The sequence below is a fragment of the Oncorhynchus clarkii genome, chromosome 32 (assembly GCF_045791955.1).
Source record: "Oncorhynchus clarkii lewisi isolate Uvic-CL-2024 chromosome 32, UVic_Ocla_1.0, whole genome shotgun sequence".
In the NCBI taxonomy this organism is placed as follows: domain Eukaryota; kingdom Metazoa; phylum Chordata; class Actinopteri; order Salmoniformes; family Salmonidae; genus Oncorhynchus; species Oncorhynchus clarkii.
The window spans coordinates 28,893,477-28,915,587 of record NC_092178.1 but is presented as its reverse complement, the minus strand read 5'-3'; the positions used below and the strand labels follow the sequence as shown (position 1 = coordinate 28,915,587).

General features: G+C 42.5%; 1 protein-coding gene across 2 annotated transcripts in view; it reads right to left on the bottom strand.

Annotated features, from left to right (window-relative positions):
• Positions 1–1,106: 1,106 nt before the first annotated feature.
• LOC139391838 (cytosolic non-specific dipeptidase-like) overlaps positions 1,107–22,111 on the bottom strand; it is a 36,711-nt gene continuing 15,706 nt past the window's right edge. For both annotated transcript variants that reach the window (XM_071139428.1, XM_071139427.1), the window contains 8 exons: positions 19,704–19,792; positions 18,731–18,931; positions 12,059–12,143; positions 11,595–11,755; positions 11,117–11,281; positions 4,132–4,269; positions 3,873–4,024; positions 1,107–1,596 (listed from right to left, as the gene is read on the bottom strand). In XM_071139428.1, coding sequence (XP_070995529.1) covers positions 1,530–1,596; positions 3,873–4,024; positions 4,132–4,269; positions 11,117–11,281; positions 11,595–11,755; positions 12,059–12,143; positions 18,731–18,931; positions 19,704–19,792 — 1,058 coding nt within the window. In that variant the 3' untranslated portion in view covers positions 1,107–1,529. The remainder of the gene's footprint in view (positions 1,597–3,872; positions 4,025–4,131; positions 4,270–11,116; positions 11,282–11,594; positions 11,756–12,058; positions 12,144–18,730; positions 18,932–19,703; positions 19,793–22,111) is intronic.

Here is a 22,111-nt window from a genome sequence, read left to right as displayed (position 1 = left end):
AATATAAGGAATTGGAAATGGTTCATACTTTAACTTTTGATACTTAAATACATTTGAGCAATTCAGTATACTTTTGATACTTAAGTATAATTAAAACCAAATACTTTTAGACTTTCACTCGTATTTTACTGGGTGGCTCACTTTTACTTGGTTAATTTGCTATTAACGTATCTTTAATTTTACTCAAGTATGATAATTGAGTACTTTTTCCACCCCTGCACGCACGCACACACAAAATCAACAAAGGGCACATCCTGTAGCTTGGGTAGGAACATCAACTCCATTGTCACTCCTAGGTTCAATCCTTAACCGATCCCTCCACTGTCCTTAGGCCCCTGTTGACCCCATCATTATGACTGTCAAATAAAGGGCCAAAAGGAGGAGTGATCGGTTTGGGATTGAGCCTCAGCCCACTGGACAGACATTTCATTGATATGACGTGGAAACGTTGATTTAAAAAAAAAGAATCACTCTCCCTGAAGCTTGGCTAGTGCGCAAAACCTGCAAATTCAAACAAAAAGGTGTAATGGGTTCACACTCAAAAAACAATGTTGATTCAACCAGTGTGCCAAGTGGGAAGGGTCGTTGTCACATTACACTTGTAAAACCGTAGAAAATAAAGGCGAAATCACATTTGAAATGTATTGATTCTGTTTTCTTTGGCATGATGGCATGACGTGGGAATTCAAGATATTGAAGCATGATAAAAGACAGACTCATGTTATGATTTATTGAATATATTGGCTTGTGACAAGGGAGAAAATAGATGCATACAAGTCAAGTCAAGCTCCAGTTAAGAGAACCCTGAATGGATAAATCAAGCGATTTTGTATACTGTAATATTCAACGCTATGCAAAAGTATTGAGTTATTGTCATCACTTCAAACACTTCCAAATGCATCCAATATCTGCAGATGTCTATGGCTATGTCCTATGTGTGTATTTCTCTGTTCTACTCATGTTGAGACATGCAGTGTTCTGCTTCATAAATGATTACCCATAATATTTAAAACAGGAATAAAATAGGAGTTGAAGATGGTATGCTTATTTCCATTACAGTTTGGAGGTTTCCCAAACAAGCTAACATCTTAAGATAGAAAAGAGTCAGGTATAAAATCATCTCCAAGTCCCCCAAATGGAGGAAATGAGTGTGTATTCTGTAGGTGTACTGTTGTCTGTTAGCACATTCATAAATACACCACAACATGGAAGTGTAATGGGGTATACTGTTCACGCTTCCTTCGAGTTTGGTTTAGATCTTGTCTAGAACACTCCGATTCAGTAGATGATACAATGGCGCATCTACAGTACAATAATCAATACTTTTATATTATTTTCCTCTACTTATCTTCTTGATGGAAGACAAAATGACAAATGACTAAGGAAGATCTTAAAGGCTCCATTTTGCTGTACAGCAGCAGCAGTTCATGGAAAACATTATGCAACTTGCATTGGATAGAAAACTAAACAGTTCGGTCCACAGTTCTGGAGGTAGAAGGACACATCTCACTCAGGTCTGGCTAGTTCATTTACTCCAACAGGGAGACCTCGTGGAAGTATGCGCCGAGCATCTTGATGCCCTGGATGTAGTTTGTCCTGAAAGTAAACCATAGACATATATTCATATACATTTACATAGATGTGTACATCACTGAATTAAACAACAAGACATACCATAGATCCAGTGTTTCCCACAACCACATGGACTAGCCAGCCAAATTGAAAATGTATTAAAAAGCTGTGTAATATAATTTATCAATGCAAGTCATTACTCTATTCTTTAGAATTGCATTGTATTAATTGCATACATTTTTGTTTCTAAAGTATGTCATTGAGAAGACTTGAAAAAAGGACACTGCCCCTTCAAAACAAACATTCCAAACGAGACATCGAAATGGCTACAATAGGCTAGCCAAGAGGAACGGCAGCTTTCTTTTTGTAGACTATCAACAGTGGCCAGCATATTGCTAGTATGTCCACTATTGAAGGTTTATTTTTGTAAATCACTTTCCTTGAAATAAATAAGTTCAGCGAGAATGTAGATAGGCGCTTCTTTTGGCTCTGGACAGCTTGTGTGTGCTATGTGAATGCATCAACTCATGTACTGCTCCAGAAGTTGTGACTTGCGGCAGCGTGGTGGTGCTTGAATGATCGGCCTATCATATTGCTCAAATACAAATAGCATGACATTTACTCATGTAGTCTTCTAATGGTAGACTGCGACAGAGCAGGAAAATGTTGAACTGGAATGCAAAAATGTTACTGATGAGATCTACTGGCCGAACATGGTTTTGACTGGCCCCAAGCCAGAGTTAAAATGTTGAGCCCTGCACGCGATAGAAAATAAGTAAATGTGCCAGAAAACAATAGACTAAGTGGATTTTGACTCATCGTTACCACATTATACAGACCTTTCAAATTCATGCCCGTATAAAAAAATGTGACTGCAACCACAGTGTACACAACATACACACCCAGGTACCAAGAGGCGGGACAGACAGCAGACTCAAACCAGCAGTGTTGCCCTGTCATTCTTCACTTTGACAAGCACCGGTCTGATCAATAGATCACAAGAAGATACATATCTTTCATTGTAGAGGGAGAAGGCTCGGCAGACTTTTTTGATTAGCGAATTAAAAAAGTAGCCTAGTTAATTTAAGTGGAAAATGTATCTGGCAGAAAATGAGTCTGTAAATCATCTGAATAGCCGACGGTAGTGGAAAACACTGTAGATTACATGGAGATGCTAATAACAACAATAATATTTAGGTGGGTGCTTATATTTCACACATGTACAAGTGCGTATTTTAATGGGAAACGTGTTTTTGCATATTCCAACTCCCCCTGAGGCACCCTCAGAAAGTAGGGTCATGGCCAGGAGAAATGTAGGTTAAGTGCCTTGCTCAAGGGCACATCGGCAGATGTTTTACCTTGTTGGCTCTGGGATTTGAACTAGCAACCTTTCGGTTACTGGCTCAATGCTATATATCAAATCAAAGTTTATTTGTCACGTGCACCGAATACAACAGGTGAAGGTAGACCTTACAGTGAAATGCTTACTTACAGGCTCTAACCAAAAGTGTGGAAAAAGTGTGTGTGTGTGTGTGTGTGTGTGTGTGTGTATTTGAAAATAACAGTAGCATGGCTATATGCAGACACCGGTTAGTCAGGCTTATTGAGGTAGTATGTACATGTAGGTATGGTTAAAGTGACTATGCATATATGATGAACAGAGAGTAGCAGTAGCGTAAAAAGAGGGGTTGGCGGGTGGTGGGGACAATGCAAATAGTCCGGGTAACCATTTGGTTATCTGTTCAGGAGTCTTATGGCTTGGGGGTAAAAACTGTTGAGAAGCCTTTTTTGTCCTATTCTTGGCACTCCGGTACCGCTTGCCATGCAGTAGTAGAGAAAACAGTCAATGACTGGGGTTGCTGGGGTCTTTGGCAATTTTTAGGGCTTTCCTCTGACACCGCCTGGGGTAGAGGTCCTGGATGGCAGGCAGCTTTGCCCCAGTGATGTACCTCTGAAGTGCCTTGCGGTCGGAGCCCGAGCAATTGCCGTAACAGGCAGTGATACAACCGGTCAGGATGGCTAGGCTACCTACTGCTTATAGTTCGGATACGTTGTTGAGGTTTATAGAAATGTGTTGCCAATAGAGCAGTGTTCTTAAATACAGTTCCTGGGGGAATCACCAGGTGAGCAAGTTTGTGTTGCAGCCCAGCAGTGACACACCTGATTTAACTGAGTTAAGTGTTAGTTATGGCTCAGAGTCAAGTCCAGGACCTCAGCGTGTGGTGTATGTGTCAAATCTTGCACGTTGTCCCATGGTAAACATTCCAGACATAGAATAAAATACATTTGTGACAGCCTACCTGTTGAATTTCTCGTTCTGGGAGTGTGCTCCGTCGTCAGACGAGCCCATGGGCAGTAGCATGACGTTGCGGCCGATGGCTTCCTGGAAGGTCAGGGTGGCTGGGATGCTGCAGCCTTCCCGCGTCAGGTCAGGCTCCACACCGAACACTGTGGAAAAGAGGGAAAGACAGACATTATTGCTCAACATGTTATTATAAATATTTAAGTAAGACCAGTGTGTGTGTGTGTGAGAGTTTGCCTGTGTGTCCACACATCGGTCTTCATGGCCTTTCTACCAGCCATGTAATGGGGATGGTTAAAGTCGGACACCCAGGCTTTGGCCCCGTGGCCCGTGTACACCTTGAGCTTGTTGGGACTCTCTAGTTCAGCAAACTTCTTCTCCAGGTGGCCAGTAACCTTGATGGGAGAGGATTATATATATTTTTAAACATGTTTTGACCTTCATATTAAAGTCTCATTGAGATAAAATATTATATAAACAGTAATGAAAAGAAAATACACAGTCAGATTGGGGCGGCAGGTAGCCTAGTGGATAGAGTGTTGGGCCAGTAACCAAAAGTTTGACTACCTTTAAACAGCTTGGAAAATTCCAGAAAATTATGTCATGGCTTTAGAAGCTTCTGATCGGCTAACTGACAATTTGTGTCAATTGGAGGTGTACCTGTGGATGTATTTCAAGGCCACCTTCAAACTCAGTGCCTCTTTGCTTGACATGGGAAAATCAAAAGAAATCAGCCAAGACTTTAGAATTTTTGTTGTTGTTGACCTCCACAAGTCTGGGAGCAATTTCCAAACGCCTGAAGGTACCACATTCATTTGTACAAACAATAGTATGCAAGTATAAACACCATGGGATCATGCAGCCGTCATACAGATCAGGTAGGAGATGCGTTCGGTCTTCTAGAGATGAACGTACTTTGGTGCGAAAAGTACAAATCAATCCCAGAACAACAGCAAAGGACCTTGTGAAGATGCTGGAGGAAACAGTTACAGAAATATCTATCCCACAGTAAAACGAGTCCTATATCGACATAACCTGAAAGGCCACTAAGCAAGGAAGAAGCCACTGCTCCAAAACTGCCATAAAAAAAGCACAGTTTGCAACTCCACATGGGTACCATTTGGAGAAATGGCCTTTGGTCTGATGAAAAAAAAAAATAGAACTGTTTGGCCATAATGACCATGGGCCAAAATATCAGCAACAGTGTGTGAAAACCTTGAAGACTTACAGAAAACGTTTGACCTCTGTCATTGCCAACAAAGGGTATATAACAAAGTATTGAGATAAACTTTTGTTATTGACCAAATACTTATTTTCCACCATAATTTGCAAATAAATTCATAAAAAAATCCTACAATGTGATTTTCTGGATTTTTTTTCCTCATTTCGTCTGTCATAGTTGAAGTGTACCTATGATGAAAATTACAGGCCTCTCATCTTTTTAAGTGGGAGAACTTGCACAATTGGTGGCTGACTAAATACTTTTTTTGCCCCACTGTGTGTGTGTGTGTATTATATATATATATATGTGAATGCGTAAACTGCATTTGTTTTATTTGAAGACTCATTCCAAGTAATCATCTCAATAGAGCTGCTGGCTATGCTGTCTGACAAAATAACTATTTTAGTAGCTCATCAAAGACAAGAAGGCATACTTTTAGGACTGCTGAATACCAATTATCAATCACATAGATAATGTATTGTCAGGGACAGATGCCTTGCGAAGCAACTGTGTTCTATTCCTCTCGATCGCACATTCTTCTGTCTCTTTTATGTACCAGGCATAAAACAAAACACAGACCAGACAAGCAAGAGCACAATGGATTATGACCATTGTAGTTATTTACCAAGTTTTCTGTGGAAATTATGTAGAATATTGGCCTGTTGGAAACTAAACTCAGCAAAAAAAATAAATGTCCTCTGTCAACTGCATTTATTTTCAGCAAACTTAACGTGTAAATATTTGTATGAACATAAGATTCAACAACTGAGACATAAACTGAACAAGTTCCACAGACACGTGACTAACAGAAATTGAACAATGTGCCCTTGAACAAAGGGGGGAGGTCAAAATCAAAAGTAACAGTCAGTATCTGGTGTGGCCACCAGCTACATTAAGTACTGCAGTGAATCTCCTCCTCATTGACTGCACCAGATTTTCCAGTTCTTGCTCTGAGATGTTACCCCACTCTTCCATCAAGGCACCTGCAAGTTCCCCGACATTACTGGGGGGAATTGCCCTAGCCCTCAACCTCCGATCCAACAGGTCCCAGACGTGCTCAATGGGATTGAGATCCGGGCTCGTCGCTGGCCATGGCAGAACACTGACATTCCTGTCTTGCAGGAAATCACACACAGAACGAGCAGTATGGCTGGTGGCCTTGTCATGCTGGAGGGTCATGTCAGGATGAGCCTGCAGGAAGGGTACCACATAAGGGAGGAGGTCTTCCCTGTAACGCACAGCGTTGAGATTGCCTGCAATGACAACAAGCTCAGTCCGATGATGCTGTGACATACCGCCCCAGACCATGACGGAGCCTCCACCTCCAAATCGATTTCGCTCCAGAGTACAGGCCTCGGTGTAATGCTCATTCTTTCGACGATAAACGCAAATCCGACCATCACCCCTGGTGAGACAGTAAAGAGCACTTTTTGCCAGTCCTGTCTGGTCCAGCGACGGTGGGTTTGTGCCCATAGGAGGCGTTGTTGCCTGTGAAGTCTGGTGAGGACCTGCCTTACAACAGGCCTACAAGCCCTCAGTCCAGCCTCCCTCAGCCGATTGCGGACAGTCTGAGCACTGGAGGGATTGCGCGTTCCTGGTGTAACTTAGGCAGTTGTTGTTGCCATCCTGTACCTGTCCCACAGGTGTGATGTTCGGATGTACCGATCTTGTGCATGTGTTGTTACACGTGGTCTGCCACTGCAAGGACAATCAGCTGTCCATCCTGCCTCCCTGTAGCGCTGTCTTAGGCGTCTCACAGTACAGACATTGCAATTTATTGCCCTGGCCACATCTGCAGCATGTCCAAGATGAGCAGGGACCCTGGGCATCTTTATTTTGGGGGTTTTCAGAGTCAGTAGAAAGGCCTCTTTAGTGTCCTAAGTTTTCATAAGTGCGACCTACTGTCTGTAAGCTGTTAGTGTCTTAGTGACCGTTCCACAGGTGCATGTTCATTAATTGTTTACGGTTCATTGAACAAGCATGGGAAACAGTGTTTAAACCATTTACAATGAAGATTACTTTAGCAGTGATAAATTCATGATCTTCGAGGAAAAGATCATGATTATTAGAAAGCAAATTAGACTCCTCTTTAAATCTGCGTATTCCTTCAAAGCTCAGTTGTCCTGAGTCTGCACAACTCTGCCAGGACCTAGGATCAAGAGAGACACTCAAGTGTTTTAGTACTATATCTCTTGACACAATAATGAAAATAATCATGGCCTCTAAACCTTCAAGCTGCATACTGGACCCTATTCCAACTAAACTACTGAAAGAGCTGCTTCCTGTGCTTGGCCCTCCTATGTTGAACATAATAAACGGCTCTCTAGCCACCGGATGTGTACCAAACTCACTAAAAGTGGCAGTAATAAAGCCTCTCTTGAAAAAGCCAAACCTTGACCCAGAAAATATAAAAACTATTGGCCTATATCGAATCTTCCATTCCTCTCAAAGATTTTAGAAAAGGCTGTTGCGCAGCAACTCACTGCCTTCCTGAAGACAAACAATGTATACGAAATGGTTCAGTCTGGTTTTAGACCCCATCATAGCATTGAGACTGCACTTGTGAAGGTGGGAAATTACCTTTTAATGGCATCAGACCGAGGCTCTGCATCTGTCCTCGTGCTCCTAGACCTTAGTGCTGCTTTTGATACCATCGATCACCACATTCTTTTGGAGAGATTGGAAACCCAAATTGGTCTACACAAGTTCTGGCCTGGTTTAGATCTTATCTGTCGGAAAGATATCAGTTTGTCTCTGTGAATGGTTTGTCCTCTGACAAATCAACTGTAAATTTCGGTGTTCCTCAAGGTTCCGTTTTAGGACCACTATTGTTTTCACTATATATTTTACCTCTTTGGGATGTCATTCGAAAACATAACGTTAACTTTCACTGCTATGTGGATGACACACAGCTGTACATTTCAATGAAACATGGTGAAGCCCCAAAATTGCCCTCGCTAGAAGCATGTGTTTCAGACATAAGGAAGTGGATGGCTGCAAACTTTCTACTTTTAAACTCGGACAAAACAGAGATGCTTGTTCTAGGTCCCAAGAAACAACGAGATCTTCTGTTGAATCTGACAATTAATCTTGATGTTTGTACAGTCATCTTAAATAAAACTGAAGGACCTCGGCATTACTCTGGACCCTGATCTCTCTTTTGAAGAACATATCAAGAGCATTTCAAGGAAAGCTTTTTTCCATCTACGTAACATTGCAAAAATGTTCTGTCCAAAAATGATGCAGAAAAATGTATCCATGCTTTTGTCACTTCTAGGTTAGACTACCGCAATGCTCTACTTTCCGGCTACCCGGATAAAGCACTAAATAAACTTCAGTTAGTGCTAAATACGGCTGCTAGAATACTGACTAGAACCCAAAAATGTGATCATATTACTCCAGTGCTAGCCTTCTTACACTGGCTTCCTGTCAAAGCAAGGGCTGATTTCAAGGTTTTAATGCTAACCTACAAAGCATTACATGGGCTTGCTCCTACCTATCTCTCTGATTTGGTCCTGCCGTACATACCTACACGCACGCTACGGTCACAAGACGCAGGCCTCCTAATTGTCCCTAGAATTTCCCCTCTTTCCACTGGGATTCTCTGCCTCTAACCCTATTACAGGGGCTGAGTCACTGGCTTACTGGGGCTCTCTCATACCATCCCTGGGAGGGGTGCGTCACCTGAGTGGGTTGAGTCACTGATGTGATCATCCTGTCTGGGTTGGCGCCCCCCCCTTGGGTTGTGCCGTGGTGGAGATCTTTGTGGGCTATACTCAGCCTTGTCTCAGGATGGTCAGTTGGTGGTTGAAGATATCCCTCTAGTGGTGAGGGGGCTGTGCTTTGGCAAAGTGGGTGGGGTTATATCCTTCCTGTTTGGCCCTGTCCGGGGGTGTCCTCGGATGGGGCCACAGTGGCTCCTGACCCCTCCTGTCTCAGCCTCCAGTATTTATGCTGCAGTAGTTTGTGTCGGGGGGCTAGGGTCAGTTTGTTGTATCTGGAGTACTTCTCCTGTCCTATTCGGTGTCCTGTGTGAATTTAAGTGTGCTCTCTCTAATTCTCTCTTTCTTTCTCTCTCTTGGAGGACCTGAGGCCTAGGACCATGCCTCAGGACTACCCGACGACTCCTTGCTGTCCCCAGTCCACCTGGCCATGATGCTGCTGCTCCAGTTTCAACTGTTCTGCCTTATTATTATTGGACCATGCTGGTCATTTATGAACATTTGAACATCTTGGCCATGTTCTGTTATAATCTCCACCCGGCACAGCCAGAAGAGGACTGGCCACCCCACATTGCCTGGTTCCTCTCTAGGTTTCTTCCTAGGTTTTGGCCTTTCTAGGGAGTTTTTCCTAGCCACCGTGCTTCTACACCTGCATTGCTTGATGTTTGGGGTTTTAGGCTGGGTTTCTGTACAGCACTTTGAGATATCAGCTGGTGTACGAAGGGCTATAAAAATAAATTTGATTTGGTTTGTGAAGTTTAGAATTTTGACAAATTATCTTTGAAAGACAGGGTTCTGAAAAAGGGACGTTTCTTTTTTTGCCGACTCCCTACTACATTGCATAGTTCGGTCAATTGATCTGACTGGGTCAATTGGTTGTTTAAAAAATTAATGTCAGCACTACAGGCTAATAGACCAGTGGATCCAAACCAGGGGTACTAGGACCTCTGGGGGTACTTGGCCTATCCACAGGAGGTACTTGAGAAGACTCATGAGACCATAGGCCTACTGGTAAAATGCACGAGAGGGTACACATTTATTGTTGGTATAGTAACCAAAAAAAGGTTATCCCACCCCGTATGCACCAGGTGGCTTTCTGTCTGACTCCCACCTGCTACCGCAAGAACTGTTCCCAAACCCAACAATCCTGCAATGTTATTTTAGGCGTATGTGACACAGCTCACTTGCCAGCCATAGTCCCAGCAATTCCGTGCCCTATAAGCAACATCAAATGCGCAAAAATAACTTAAGAAATAGGTTAAATTACCAGAGATTATTACATGACCAATTATATTAGGTTATCTGTATTACTGGGCTATATCAGCCAAAACGCTAGATCCGGTTTGAAGAGAGTAGAGTTGGAGCGACTTGCACTTTCTCTCTACCTTTTAGGATTGGGGAGATTCTCAGATGGAGAAATATGGGTGATCAATATTTATTTCTCAGCAATGTAGTAACCTATAGCCTAATCATATTTAGGAAGTCACATGTATGAGATCAGGTGTTGAAGCAACAAGAATGATGAAAGCGACTGTTGCTACTTTTGCATATAGGACATAGCCTACAGTAACTTTTTAGGGGGGCTGATTTGCAGGCAGAGGCAAATAGATGCGTAATCAATACTTACTGAAAATGAAAAGGAATTTTCCTTTACAATGATCAAATTTGTTGATTGCACCTCGACTCACGTTGGTTGAGCGCCCTCCAATTCTTTCCATTATCAAGATTTATTTTCTAAAATGGGTAATCAAATAAATGGGTAATACTTATTGGAAATAAAAGTGCATTTCCCTTTATAATTAAATGGGTTGATTGCACCTCGACTCACATTGGTTGAGTTAAGTTAATTTAATATTTAAGTTAACTGCCACATGACTTCCGCCCATGTAGGCAAGCCCACCTAGGAGAAGAGAGGTAGGCTACTGAAGTAAATAAGTGAATTCTAAGTGTGTGAATAATGTGAAAAATGCATTTTAATAGAATCGTTAGGCTAACGCATACAAATAATCTTCGGGACAACAAAGATATGTTCATCCCAAAATCGTCTGTCTGACCGCAGCATGAAAAATGACGGGAATGCAGCCCTCTATTTGGAACCACTAATAGATGGATATAATGCTTGAGAATTAATTGAAATGTAAGGAACTGACCACTGGGGTAAGATGTTTCTCCACTATCATTTCATCCAACAGTCGAGAACATGTAATGTGCTTATTCTTTAAAAGACGAGTAAGCAGGAAAGTATCTAAAAACCTGATCATAGAGTTGAGTTCTACCTAAATTCTAGGAGGTTTCTACCTGTTTCTCCACCACTTTGGGGTCCATGTCAGGGACCAGGCGGATGGAGAACTTGCCAATGACCTTGCGGGGAATGACGGTCTTGGCACCCACGTCGGAGAAGGCCCCCTCGATGCCATGCAGAGAGAGGGAGGGGTACCTCCAGCGGTGCATCAGGATAGCCTCCTGCAGACAAGGGTCAGAGGAAAGTTCAAAGGACATTATGAACCAGATAATGTTGGGAATTAATCACTTACAAATGACTGAGAATCAACCAGCATTGCTTTTAAATCTAGTTATTTGTCATTTCAGACATTGGCCCTGTTGGAATTCTTCAGAAATGTATACGTAAGCACATTGGATAAGTCAGAGCATGGTTAGCACCCTATTACTTCACCCAAACCAACCAATTAAGGTCAGTGATTGATTCAAGGGAGGTAGAAAATAAAGAGGAATTTTTCATTTCTGAAGTATTTGAACAGGGACATGCTCTCCATACCTTGGTGTCATGTAGGAGCTTCCCAGCTCCGATGTCCTTGGCATACTCCACCATGTCAAAGTCGATCTTCTCATACAGTTTCTTCTCCTCGTCAGTGACATTGGCCACTTCCTCGTACATCCCCGGGACCAGGATCTTCCCCTTCGTGTCCACTAGGGAGCCTGAAGGGGGACACACCACAGTGTTCGGATTTCATTTTGCAGCGAGAAAAGAAAACTAATCCCACCCAGTTTCAGTCTTTTCTTTTGTTTGGTGCATTATGAACCCCGGAAAGATATCTTATGCCCTGTCCGGAAACAAACCCCAGTCCCTATAGAACCTCCTAGGCACTTTGTAGATTTCATTCAAGCATTTTATTTGATTCTATCAAAGGGCTTCAAACCTTGTTATTGTTATACCTATCAAATCATTTCATACCTACATATCTCTGATAATTCTATTCCAGCACACCTGATTCAACTCACCCAACAGTGCAATGAGGTCGGTCATGGCTTCATGGACCGAGCCTCCAAACACCCCAGAATGGAGGTCCTTGTCACAGCACTCCATCTGACAAAACAAGGTTATTTCGTATTTACATTTAAAGCAGGACTAGGCCCTCCCTCGCCCTCCATTTGGCAAATCTGACCACGACTCCATTTTGCTCCTCCCTTCCGATAGGCAGAAACTCAAACATGAAGTACCCGTGCTAAGGACTATTCAACGCTGGTCTGACAAAATTGGAATCAACGCTTGTTTTGATCACATGTTCTGGGTAGCCTCCGAGAATAATATTGATGAATATACTGATACGGTGACAGTTTCAGGAAATGCTGTTGTACCCACTGTGACTATTAAAACCTACCCTGACCAGTAACTGTGGATAGATGGCAGCATTCCCGCAAAACGTAAAGCGCGAACCACCGCATTTAACCATGGAAAGGTGACTGGGAATATGGAAGAATAAACACAGTGTAGTTATTCCATCCGCAAGGCAATCAAACAGGCAAAATGTCAGTATAGAAACAAAGTTGAGTCGCAATTCAACAGCTCAGACATGAGACGTATGTGGCAGGGTCTACAGACAACCACAGACTACAAAGGGAAAACCAGACATGTCCAGGACACCAACGTCTTGCTTCCGGACAAGCTAAATTCCTTCTTCGCCTGCTTTGAGGATAACACAGTGCCACGCAGCCCGCTACCAAGGACTGTGGGTTCTCCTTCTCCGTGGCCGACGTGAGTAAGACGTTTAAGCGTGTTAACCCTTGCAAGGCTGCCAGCCCAGACGGCATCCCTAGCTGCGTCCTCAGAGCATGCGCAGGCCAGCTGGCTGGAGTGTTTACGGACATATTCAATCTCTCCCTATCCCAGTCTGCTGTCCCCACATGCTTCAAGATGGCCACCATTGTTCCTGTACCCAAGAAAGCAAAGGTATGCAAGCAGCATACCACCCTACAGACCACTGCTGGCTTGCTTCTGAAGCTAAGCAGGTTTGGTACTGGTCAGTTCCTGGATGGGAGACCAGATGCTGCTGGAAGTGGTTTTGGAGGGCCAGTAGGAGGCACTCTTTCCTCTGGTCTAAAAAAATGTCCCAATTCCCCATGGCAGTGATTGGGGACACTGCCCTGTGAAGGGTGCTGTCTTTCGGATGGGACGTTAAAACGGGTGTCCTGACTCTCTGAAGTCACTAAAGATCCCATGGCACTTATTGTAAGAGCAGGGGTGTTGACCCCGGTGTCCTGGCTAAATTCCCAATCTGGCCCTCAAACCATCACGGTCACCTAATAATCCCCAGTTTACAATTGGCTAATTCGTCCCCCTCTCCCCTGTAACTATTCCCCAGGTCGTTGCTGCAAATGAGAACGTTTTCTCAGTCAAGTTACCTGGTATAATAAAGGATAAATAAAATAAAAACTGAACTAAATGACTATCGCCCGTAGTACTCGCTTCTGTCATCATGAAGTGCTTTGAGAGACTAGTCAAAAGGGTCATGTCACCCTAGACCCACTTCAACTTGCTTACCGCCCCAATAGATCCACAGACGATACAATGCACAATACCCTATCCCATCTGGACAAGAGGAATACCTATGTAAGAATGCTGTTCATTGACTATAGCTCAGCATTCAACACCATAGTACCCTCCAAGCTCATCATTAAGCTCGAGGACCTTGGTCTGAACCCCATCCTGTGCAACTGGGTCCTGGACTTCCTGACGGGCCGCCCTCAGGTGGTGAAGGTAGAAAACACCTCCTCCACACTGGGGCCCCACAAGGGTGCATGCTCAGCCCCCTCCTGTACTCCCTGTTCACCCATGACTGCATGGCCAAGCACGCCTCCAACTCAATCATCAAGTTAGCATATGACACAACAGTAGTAGGCTTGATTACAAACATTAACGAGACAGCCTATAAGGAGGAGGTGAGGTCTCTGGAAGTGTGGTACCAGGAAAATAACCTCTCACTCAATGTCTACAAAACAAAGGAGATGATCGTGGACTTCAGTAAAGAGCAGAGGGAGCACTCCCCTATCCACATCAACGAGACCGCAGTGGAGAAGGTGGAAAGCATCAAGTTCCTCGGCGTACACATCACTGACAAATGGAAATGGTCCACCCACACAGAGTAGAACACTAGTCACTTTAATAATGTTCACATATCTTGCATTACTCATCTCATATGTACAGTGGGGAGAACAAGTATTTGATACACTGCCGATTTTGCAGGTTTTCCTACTTACAAAGCATGTAGAGGTCTGTAATTTGTATCATAGGTACACTTCAACTGTGAGAGACGGAATCTAAAACAAAAATCCTGAAAATCACATTATGATTTTTAAGTAATTAATTTGCATTTTATTGCATGACATAAATATTTGATACATCAGAAAAGCAGAACTTAATATTTGGTACAGAAACCTGTGTTTGCAATTACAGAGATCATACGATTCCTGTAGTTCTTGACCAGGTTTGCACACACTGCAGCAGGGATTTTGGCCCACTCCTCCATACAGACCTTCTCCAGATCCTTCAGGTTTCGGGGCTGTCGCTGGGCAATACGGACATTCAGCTCTCTCCAAAGATTTTCTATTGGGTTCAGGTCTGGAGACTGGCTAGGCCACTCCAGGACCTTGAGATGCTTCTTACGGAGCCACTCCTTAGTTTCCCTGGCTGTGTTTTTCAGGTCGTTGTCATGCTGGAAGACCCAGCCATGCCATCTTCAATGCTCTTACTGAGGGAAGGAGGTTGTTGGCCAAGATCTCGCGATACATGGCCCCATCCATCCTCCCCTCAATACGGTGCAGTCGTCCTGTCCCCTTTGCAGAAAAGCATCCCCAAAGAATGATGTTTCCACCTCCATGCTTCACGGCTGGGATGGTGTTCTTGACATCCTATTGTAACTTGTGTGTTCTGTGGACATCATATATTAACTCGTGTGTTCTGTGGACATCATATTGTAACTCGTGTGTTCTGTGGACATCATATTGTAACTCGTGTGTTCTGTGGACATCATATTGTAACTCGTGTGTTCTGTGGACATCATATTGTAACTCGTGTGTTCTGTGGACATCATATTGTAACTCGTGTGTTCTGTGGACATCATATTGTAACTCGTGTGTTCTGTGGACATCATATTGTAACTCGTGTGTTCTGTGGACATCATATTGTAACTCGTGTGTTCTGTGGACATCATATTGTAACTCGTGTGTTCTGTGGACATCATATTGTAACTCGTGTGTTCTGTGGACATCATATTGTAACTCGTGTGTTCTGTGGACATCGTATTGTAACTCGTGTGTTCTGTGGACATCATATTGTAACTCGTGTGTTCTAGGAACATATTTTAACTCCATGCTTCACGATTGGGATGGTGTTGTACTCATCCTTCTTCCTCCAAACACGGCGAGTGGCGTTTAGGCCAAAAAGCTCTATTTTTGTGTCATCAGACCACATGACCTTCTCCCATTCCTCCTCTGGATCATCCAGATGCTCATTGGCAAACTTCAGACGGGCCTGGACATGTGCTGGCTTGAGCAGGGGGACCTTCATGATCATTGATGCCCCACGAGGTGAGATCTTGCATGGAGCCCCAGACCGAGGGTGATTGACCGTCATCTTGAACTTCTTCCATTTTCGAATAATTGCACCAACAGTTGTTGCCTTCTCACCAAGCTGCTTGCCTATTGTCCTGTAGCCCATCCCAGCCTTGTTTAGGTCTACAATTTTATCCCTGATGTCCTTACACAGCTCTATTGTCTTGGCCATTGTGGAGAGGTTGGAGTCTGTTTGATTGAGTGTGTGGACAGGTGTCTTTTATACAGGTTCAAACAGGTGCAATTAATACAGGTAATGAGGGGAGAACAGGAGGGCTTCTTAAAGAAAAACTAACAGGTCTGTGAGAGCCGGAATTCTTACTGGTTGTTAGGTGATCAAATACTTATGTCATGCAATAAAATGCAAATGAATTACTTAAAAATCATACAATGTGATTTTCTGGATTTTTGTTTTAGATTTCTCACAGTTGAAGTGTACCTATGATAAAAAATTACAGACCTCTACATGCTTTGTATGTAGGAAAACCTGCAAAATCGGCAGTGTATCAAATACTTGTTATCCCCACTGTATATACTATTGTTAAGGGAATTTTTATCTATAATGACTAATTAAGTATACATTTCAATCAGGATGTACTAATCAGAATACTATTATGTTACTGTATATGTACTAATCAGAATACTATTATGTTACTGTATATGTACTAATCAGAATACTATTATGTTACTGTATATGTATGAATTTTCTTTCTTGATCCCAGAACTGAATATAATGTGTGTGAATGTGGTCAAGAGTTAGAACAATGACTGTCTGTTCCTTGGTACAAATGAATGAACGATATCTTCAGACTGGCTAGAATGCTTATCTACACGAGAACCTTGGCTCGTAAATTATATTAAATTGGTAGGGAGACGGATGTGGGAAGGCTTGAGATACAGCCTTTGTACTGGAACGGAGATGGCACGGCTTGGTGTTGAAACTAATGACGTCATTTTCAGTTTATAACCTGTGGTAAACTGTATCATATTCAGTACTCTCGTGAATAAAGGCTGCTATTTGACTTTAAGACCGGGCTCTGTCTATTTCTATAAAATAAGGGTCTTACAAATTCTTATGAATTGACAGTGTTTAATTTTAATTGGGTATTAGAACAGAGGAATGAAATTCCTGTAACAACTATATTCTACACTATCCTACTGTATCTCAGTCTATGTCGCTCTGACGTTGCTCGTCCATATATTTATATATTCTTAATTCCATTACTTTACTTAGGATGTGTGTATTAGGTATATGTTGTGAAATTGTTAGATACTACTGCACGGTTGGAGCTAGAAACATAAGCATTTCGCTACAGCTGCAATAACCTCTGCTAAACACATGTACAGTGCCTTGCGAAAGTATTCGGCCCCCTTGAACTTTGCGACATTTCGCCACATTTCAGGCTTCAAACATAAAGACATAAAACTGTATTTTTTTGTGAAGAATCAACAACAAGTGGGACACAATCATGAAGTGGAATGACATTAATTGGATATTTCAAACTTTTTTAACAAATCAAAAACTGAAAAATTGGGCGTGCAAAATTATTCAGCCCCTTTACTTTCAGTGCAGCAAACTCTCTCCAGAAGTTCAGTGAGGATCTCTGAATGATCCAATGTTGACCTAAATGACTAATGATGATAAATACAATCCACCTGTGTGTAATCAAGTCTCCGTATAAATGCACCTGCACTGTGATAGTCTCAGAGGTCCGTTAAAAGCGCAGAGAGCATCATGAAGAACAAGGAACACACCAGGCAGGTCCAAGATACTGTTGTGAAGAAGTTTAAAGCCGGATTTGGATACAAAAAGATTTCCCAAGCTTTAAACATCCCAAGGAGCACTGTGCAAGCGATAATATTGAAATGGAAGGAGTATCAGACCATTGCAAATCTACCAAGACCTGGCCGTCCGTCTAAACTTTCAGCTCATACAAGGAGAAGACTGATCAGAGATGCAGCCAAGAGGCCCATGATCACTCTGGATGAACTGCAGAGATCTACAGCTGAGGTGGGAGACTCTGTCCATAGGACAACAATCAGTCGTATATTGCACAAATCTGGCCTTTGGAAGAGTGGCAAGAAGAAAGCCATTTCTTAAAGATATCCATAAAAAGTGTTGTTTAAAGTTTGCCACAAGCCACCTGGGAGACACACCAAACATGTGGAAGAAGGTGCTCTGGTCAGATGAAACCAAAATTGAACTTTTTGGCAACAATGCAAAACGTTATGTTTGGCGTAAAAGCAACACAGCTCATCACCCTGAACACACCATGCCCACTGTCAAACATAGTGGTGGCAGCATCATGGTTTGGGCCTGCTTTTCTTCAGCAGGGACAGGGAAGATGGTTAAAATTGATGGGAAGATGGATGGAGCCAAATACAGGACCATTCTGGAAGAAAACCTGATGGAGTCTGCAAAAGACCTGAGACTGGGACAGAGAATTGTCTTCCAACAAGACAATGATCCAAAACATAAAGCAAAATCTACAATGGAATGGTTCAAAAATAAACATATCCAGGTGTTAGAATGGCCAAGTCAAAGTCCAGACCTGAATCCAATCGAGAATCTGTGGAAAGAACTGAAAACTGCTGTTCACAAATGCTCTCCATCCAACCTCACTGAGCTCGAGCTGTTTTGCAAGGAGGAATGGGAAAAAATATCAGTCTCTCGATGTGCAAAACTAGATAGATAGAGACATACCCCAAGCGACTTACAGCTGTAATCGCAGCAAAAGGTGGCGCTACAAAGTATTAACTTAAGGGGGATGAATAATTTTGCACGCCCAATTTTTCAGTTTTGGATTTGTTAAAAAAGTTTGAAATATCCAATAAATGTCGTTCCACATCATGATTGTGTCCCACTTGTTGTTGATTCTTCACAAAAAAATATATCTTTATGTTTGAAGCCTGAAATGTGGAAAAAGGTCGCAAAGTTAAAGGGGGCCGAATACTTTCGCAAGGCACTGTATGTGACCAATAAAATTTGATTTTATGACCCATGCAATCACTGTTTATTTTGATAATTGCACCCTCTAGATTTTTCTAACGCTATGGCCTCACCTCAATGAAGAAGTAGCAGATCCCCCTCAGTCCATAGGTAATGCAGGGTTTGGTATTGCCCAGCCAGTAGTTGTCTGAGATGCATACGTAATCCACGTCCTTCAGGAAGGTGTCTTTGCGGGCGAACACCAGCTTGTCCAGGCCCTCCGATTCCGATTCCTCCATGCCCTCGAAGCAGAACTTGATGTTTATCGGAAGCTCCTGTTTTCATGAGAGGCATGGATGAGTATCTCATCGGGCAAAATATGGCACTATTTTCTGGTTGTAAAATGCTTTGTTGATGTCGTTGAGAAAATATCACCAGATTACAACCAACTGGTCTCTGTTACATCCAGGTAGAGATGTCATTTTCATTTGTTTTCTATTAACCACAAACTATTATGCCTCGAACTGAATGTCACTGTTGGGGCTGACAAAAGACTACTTCAACTTCTTCAGTCAGGTGCTTAAATTTGATGACAAATAGAGATCATTAAATCATTCAAATAAAATGTATATAGCCCTAGCTTTCAAGTATCATTGTCACAAAGTGCCTACACCCCAAAAAAAGATCTAGAGGAGGAATAAGACTCGGAGGGGAGGCCCATCCTCCTCTGGCTGTACCTCAAATGGTTACTATGTCAGGGAGCTAGTATAAAACGTAGGTCAGCTCAATCATTAAACGCCGATGACAGGGGATAAAAATGACTTGAGGACTTAACGGCCATGATGCTCATAACACTGATGTGATCAACTGTAATCATCAAGACGAAAAGTCTTGATTCAAGCCAAGAGGCTTTTTACCATGGAGCTGACATCTCAAAAACAAGTCCTTTTAACCTTGCTTGTCGGTTATAGGCTTGTTATTAGGGGCCTAACCAAGAAAAGAGCACATGTACTAAAACTGTTTTGAAAACACAATACCATGGGTTTTTCTTTGTCCTGGGCTAGCTTGAGTGAGTGGTACTTATCAAGTCGTGGTGCTGCGTCTTACCTGTTGGATCTTTTGGTAGCCCTCAATGCAGTTGAACCAGGCCAACACTGGGCCCTTGTCGTCTGTCGAGCCTCGGCCATAGAGCTTCCCTGCAGCGGATTAAGATGCTGATTATGTTTTTTTATGATGAGAATTTACACAATCTGCAAGCCGTAGGTGGCTTAGTAAAAAAAGTACTTAAATCTAAACGTTAATGACTAAAACCATTAAAAGATCTATAGTAATGATAATGATCTTGTTACGAATCCCTTTTGGCCCGACAGTCTAGTGGAGATGGTGACGAGACCCGTAACATAACTCATGCAATTTATAATAGTGACAAAGTGAAAGTGAGAACGAAATAACCACGACAACTGAAATCTACTGTCAAACTCAGGGTTTATTAGTAAACACACGGTAATGGGGGTAGCAGGAAAAGGGGCTGAGCTGGACCCAAGGAAAGAAACAATAAGCATCCAAAAACACCCCTAAGCTAGACTAGCCTACTTTAACAACAGCTAACTAACCAAAAATACAGTGGGTGGTCCGCCCAGTTCTAACTAGGGTATTTAACAAAGTTTACCTACGGGTAGTGTATGCCCATGGGCGACTTGTCTTAGTTCCCCCTTTCCCCACCAGCAAACAAACACAAACACCATCACCAAAAACAATACTCACAGGTGAGGACAAAGTGATATGGAGGTGCTCAAACAAAAGAGAGCTCAATACATAAAGAGAGATAGAGATCCATAGTAGGAGAGGGTGAAACAGAGCGATCTACAGACATATAATTTAGAGAGATTGAGCTCCAGAGCAAACAACTGACAGGGTTTTTAAACCAAGGGAAAGGAACTGTGATTGGGTCGGAAACAGGAGGAGGTGTGATTGATGATTGATTGGGGAGTGATGATTTTCACCTGTGAGGGGAGAAGGAGAGAAAAGAACACACACACACACACACACAGGATACCTGTATCCGAAACAGATCTACTATATTATCTTTGAAAACTATTTCAGCCTTTAGTCATTTAAAAGATATCATTATCGACCAAAAAAAAAAAAAAAAGTGGAAAATGCTACTAAAAGGAGAAAAAAAAATCATTTCTAGCTTCCCTGTGAAACGCATCAAGAGCCAAAAGAAGGAAATGAGGATTTAGCAACTGTCACAAGACATCAACAGGGTTTTGTTGGCATAGAAAAGTCTTCAGCGGTAAAAAAAAAACTGTCTTGAGTCAGTCACCTGACGGGGGGGGGGGGTAATATCTGGTAAAACCAGATAATGTATGTAGAAAATATAATGGTCAAACTATATATATATTGTTTCTATAAGATCACCTTTGAGAATTAACAATCACCAAAATAAAAACTAGACAGTCAGGGAATCTAACATTTTTGTCATGGCATGGGGCCCCCATTGATAATGTTTGAGTCACTAAGATAACATATGCCATGGCAAAATCTGAAATCTGTAGATTTGCAGGAAATGTGCTTTAAAATAGCTACATTTTGTCACTGTGGATAGCAGAAGGGAGACCACAGCATTGGCCTCGCCCCCACCACCTAAGTCCCATTTTGATCCAGAAAAGTGTGTCAGGATGAAAGGAAAGTGCTGCTTACACATCTCTGCATTTGACATACTCACATGTATACAGCAACATAGCTGTTACGGATACAGGTATCCTGTGTCTGTGTGTATCCTGTGTCTGTGTGTATCCTGTGTGTGTTTCTTTTCTCTCCTTCTCCCCTCACAGGTGAAAATCATTACTCCCCAATCAGTCAACAATCAACCCATCAATCAGAAGACACACCTCCTCCTGTTTCCTACCCTATCACAGTTCCTTCCCCATGGTTTAAAAACCCCATCATTTGTTTGTTCAAGAGAGCTCAATCTTTGTAATGCCATGTTGGTAGATAGCTGTTCTTGATAGATTTCAGTAGCACAATCTCTTTGTAAATGCCATGTATGTAGATCTCTCTCTTTGTGTATTAATTAACCTCTTCTTTTGTTTGAGCACCTCCAAAGCACTTTGTCATCTCCTGTGAGTATTGTTTTTGCTTATGGTGTTTGCTGGTGGGAAAAGGGGGAAACCAAGACAAGTCGCCCATGGGCATACACTACCCGTAGGTGAACTTTTGTTAAATACACTAGTTAGAACTGGGCGGACCACCCACTGTATTTTGGTTAGTTAGTTAGCTGTTGTTGAAATAGGCTAGTCTAGCTTAGGGGTGTTTTTGCATATTTGTTTCTTTCCTTGGGTCCAGCTCAGCCCCTTTTTCCTGCTCCCCCCATTACCGTGTGTTTAGAAATAAACCCTGAGTTTGACGGTATTATTTCGGTTGTCGTGGTTATTTCGTTCACTTTTACTTTGTCACTGTTATAATTTACATGAGTTATGTTACGGGTCTCACTACCATCCCCCCCTAGACTG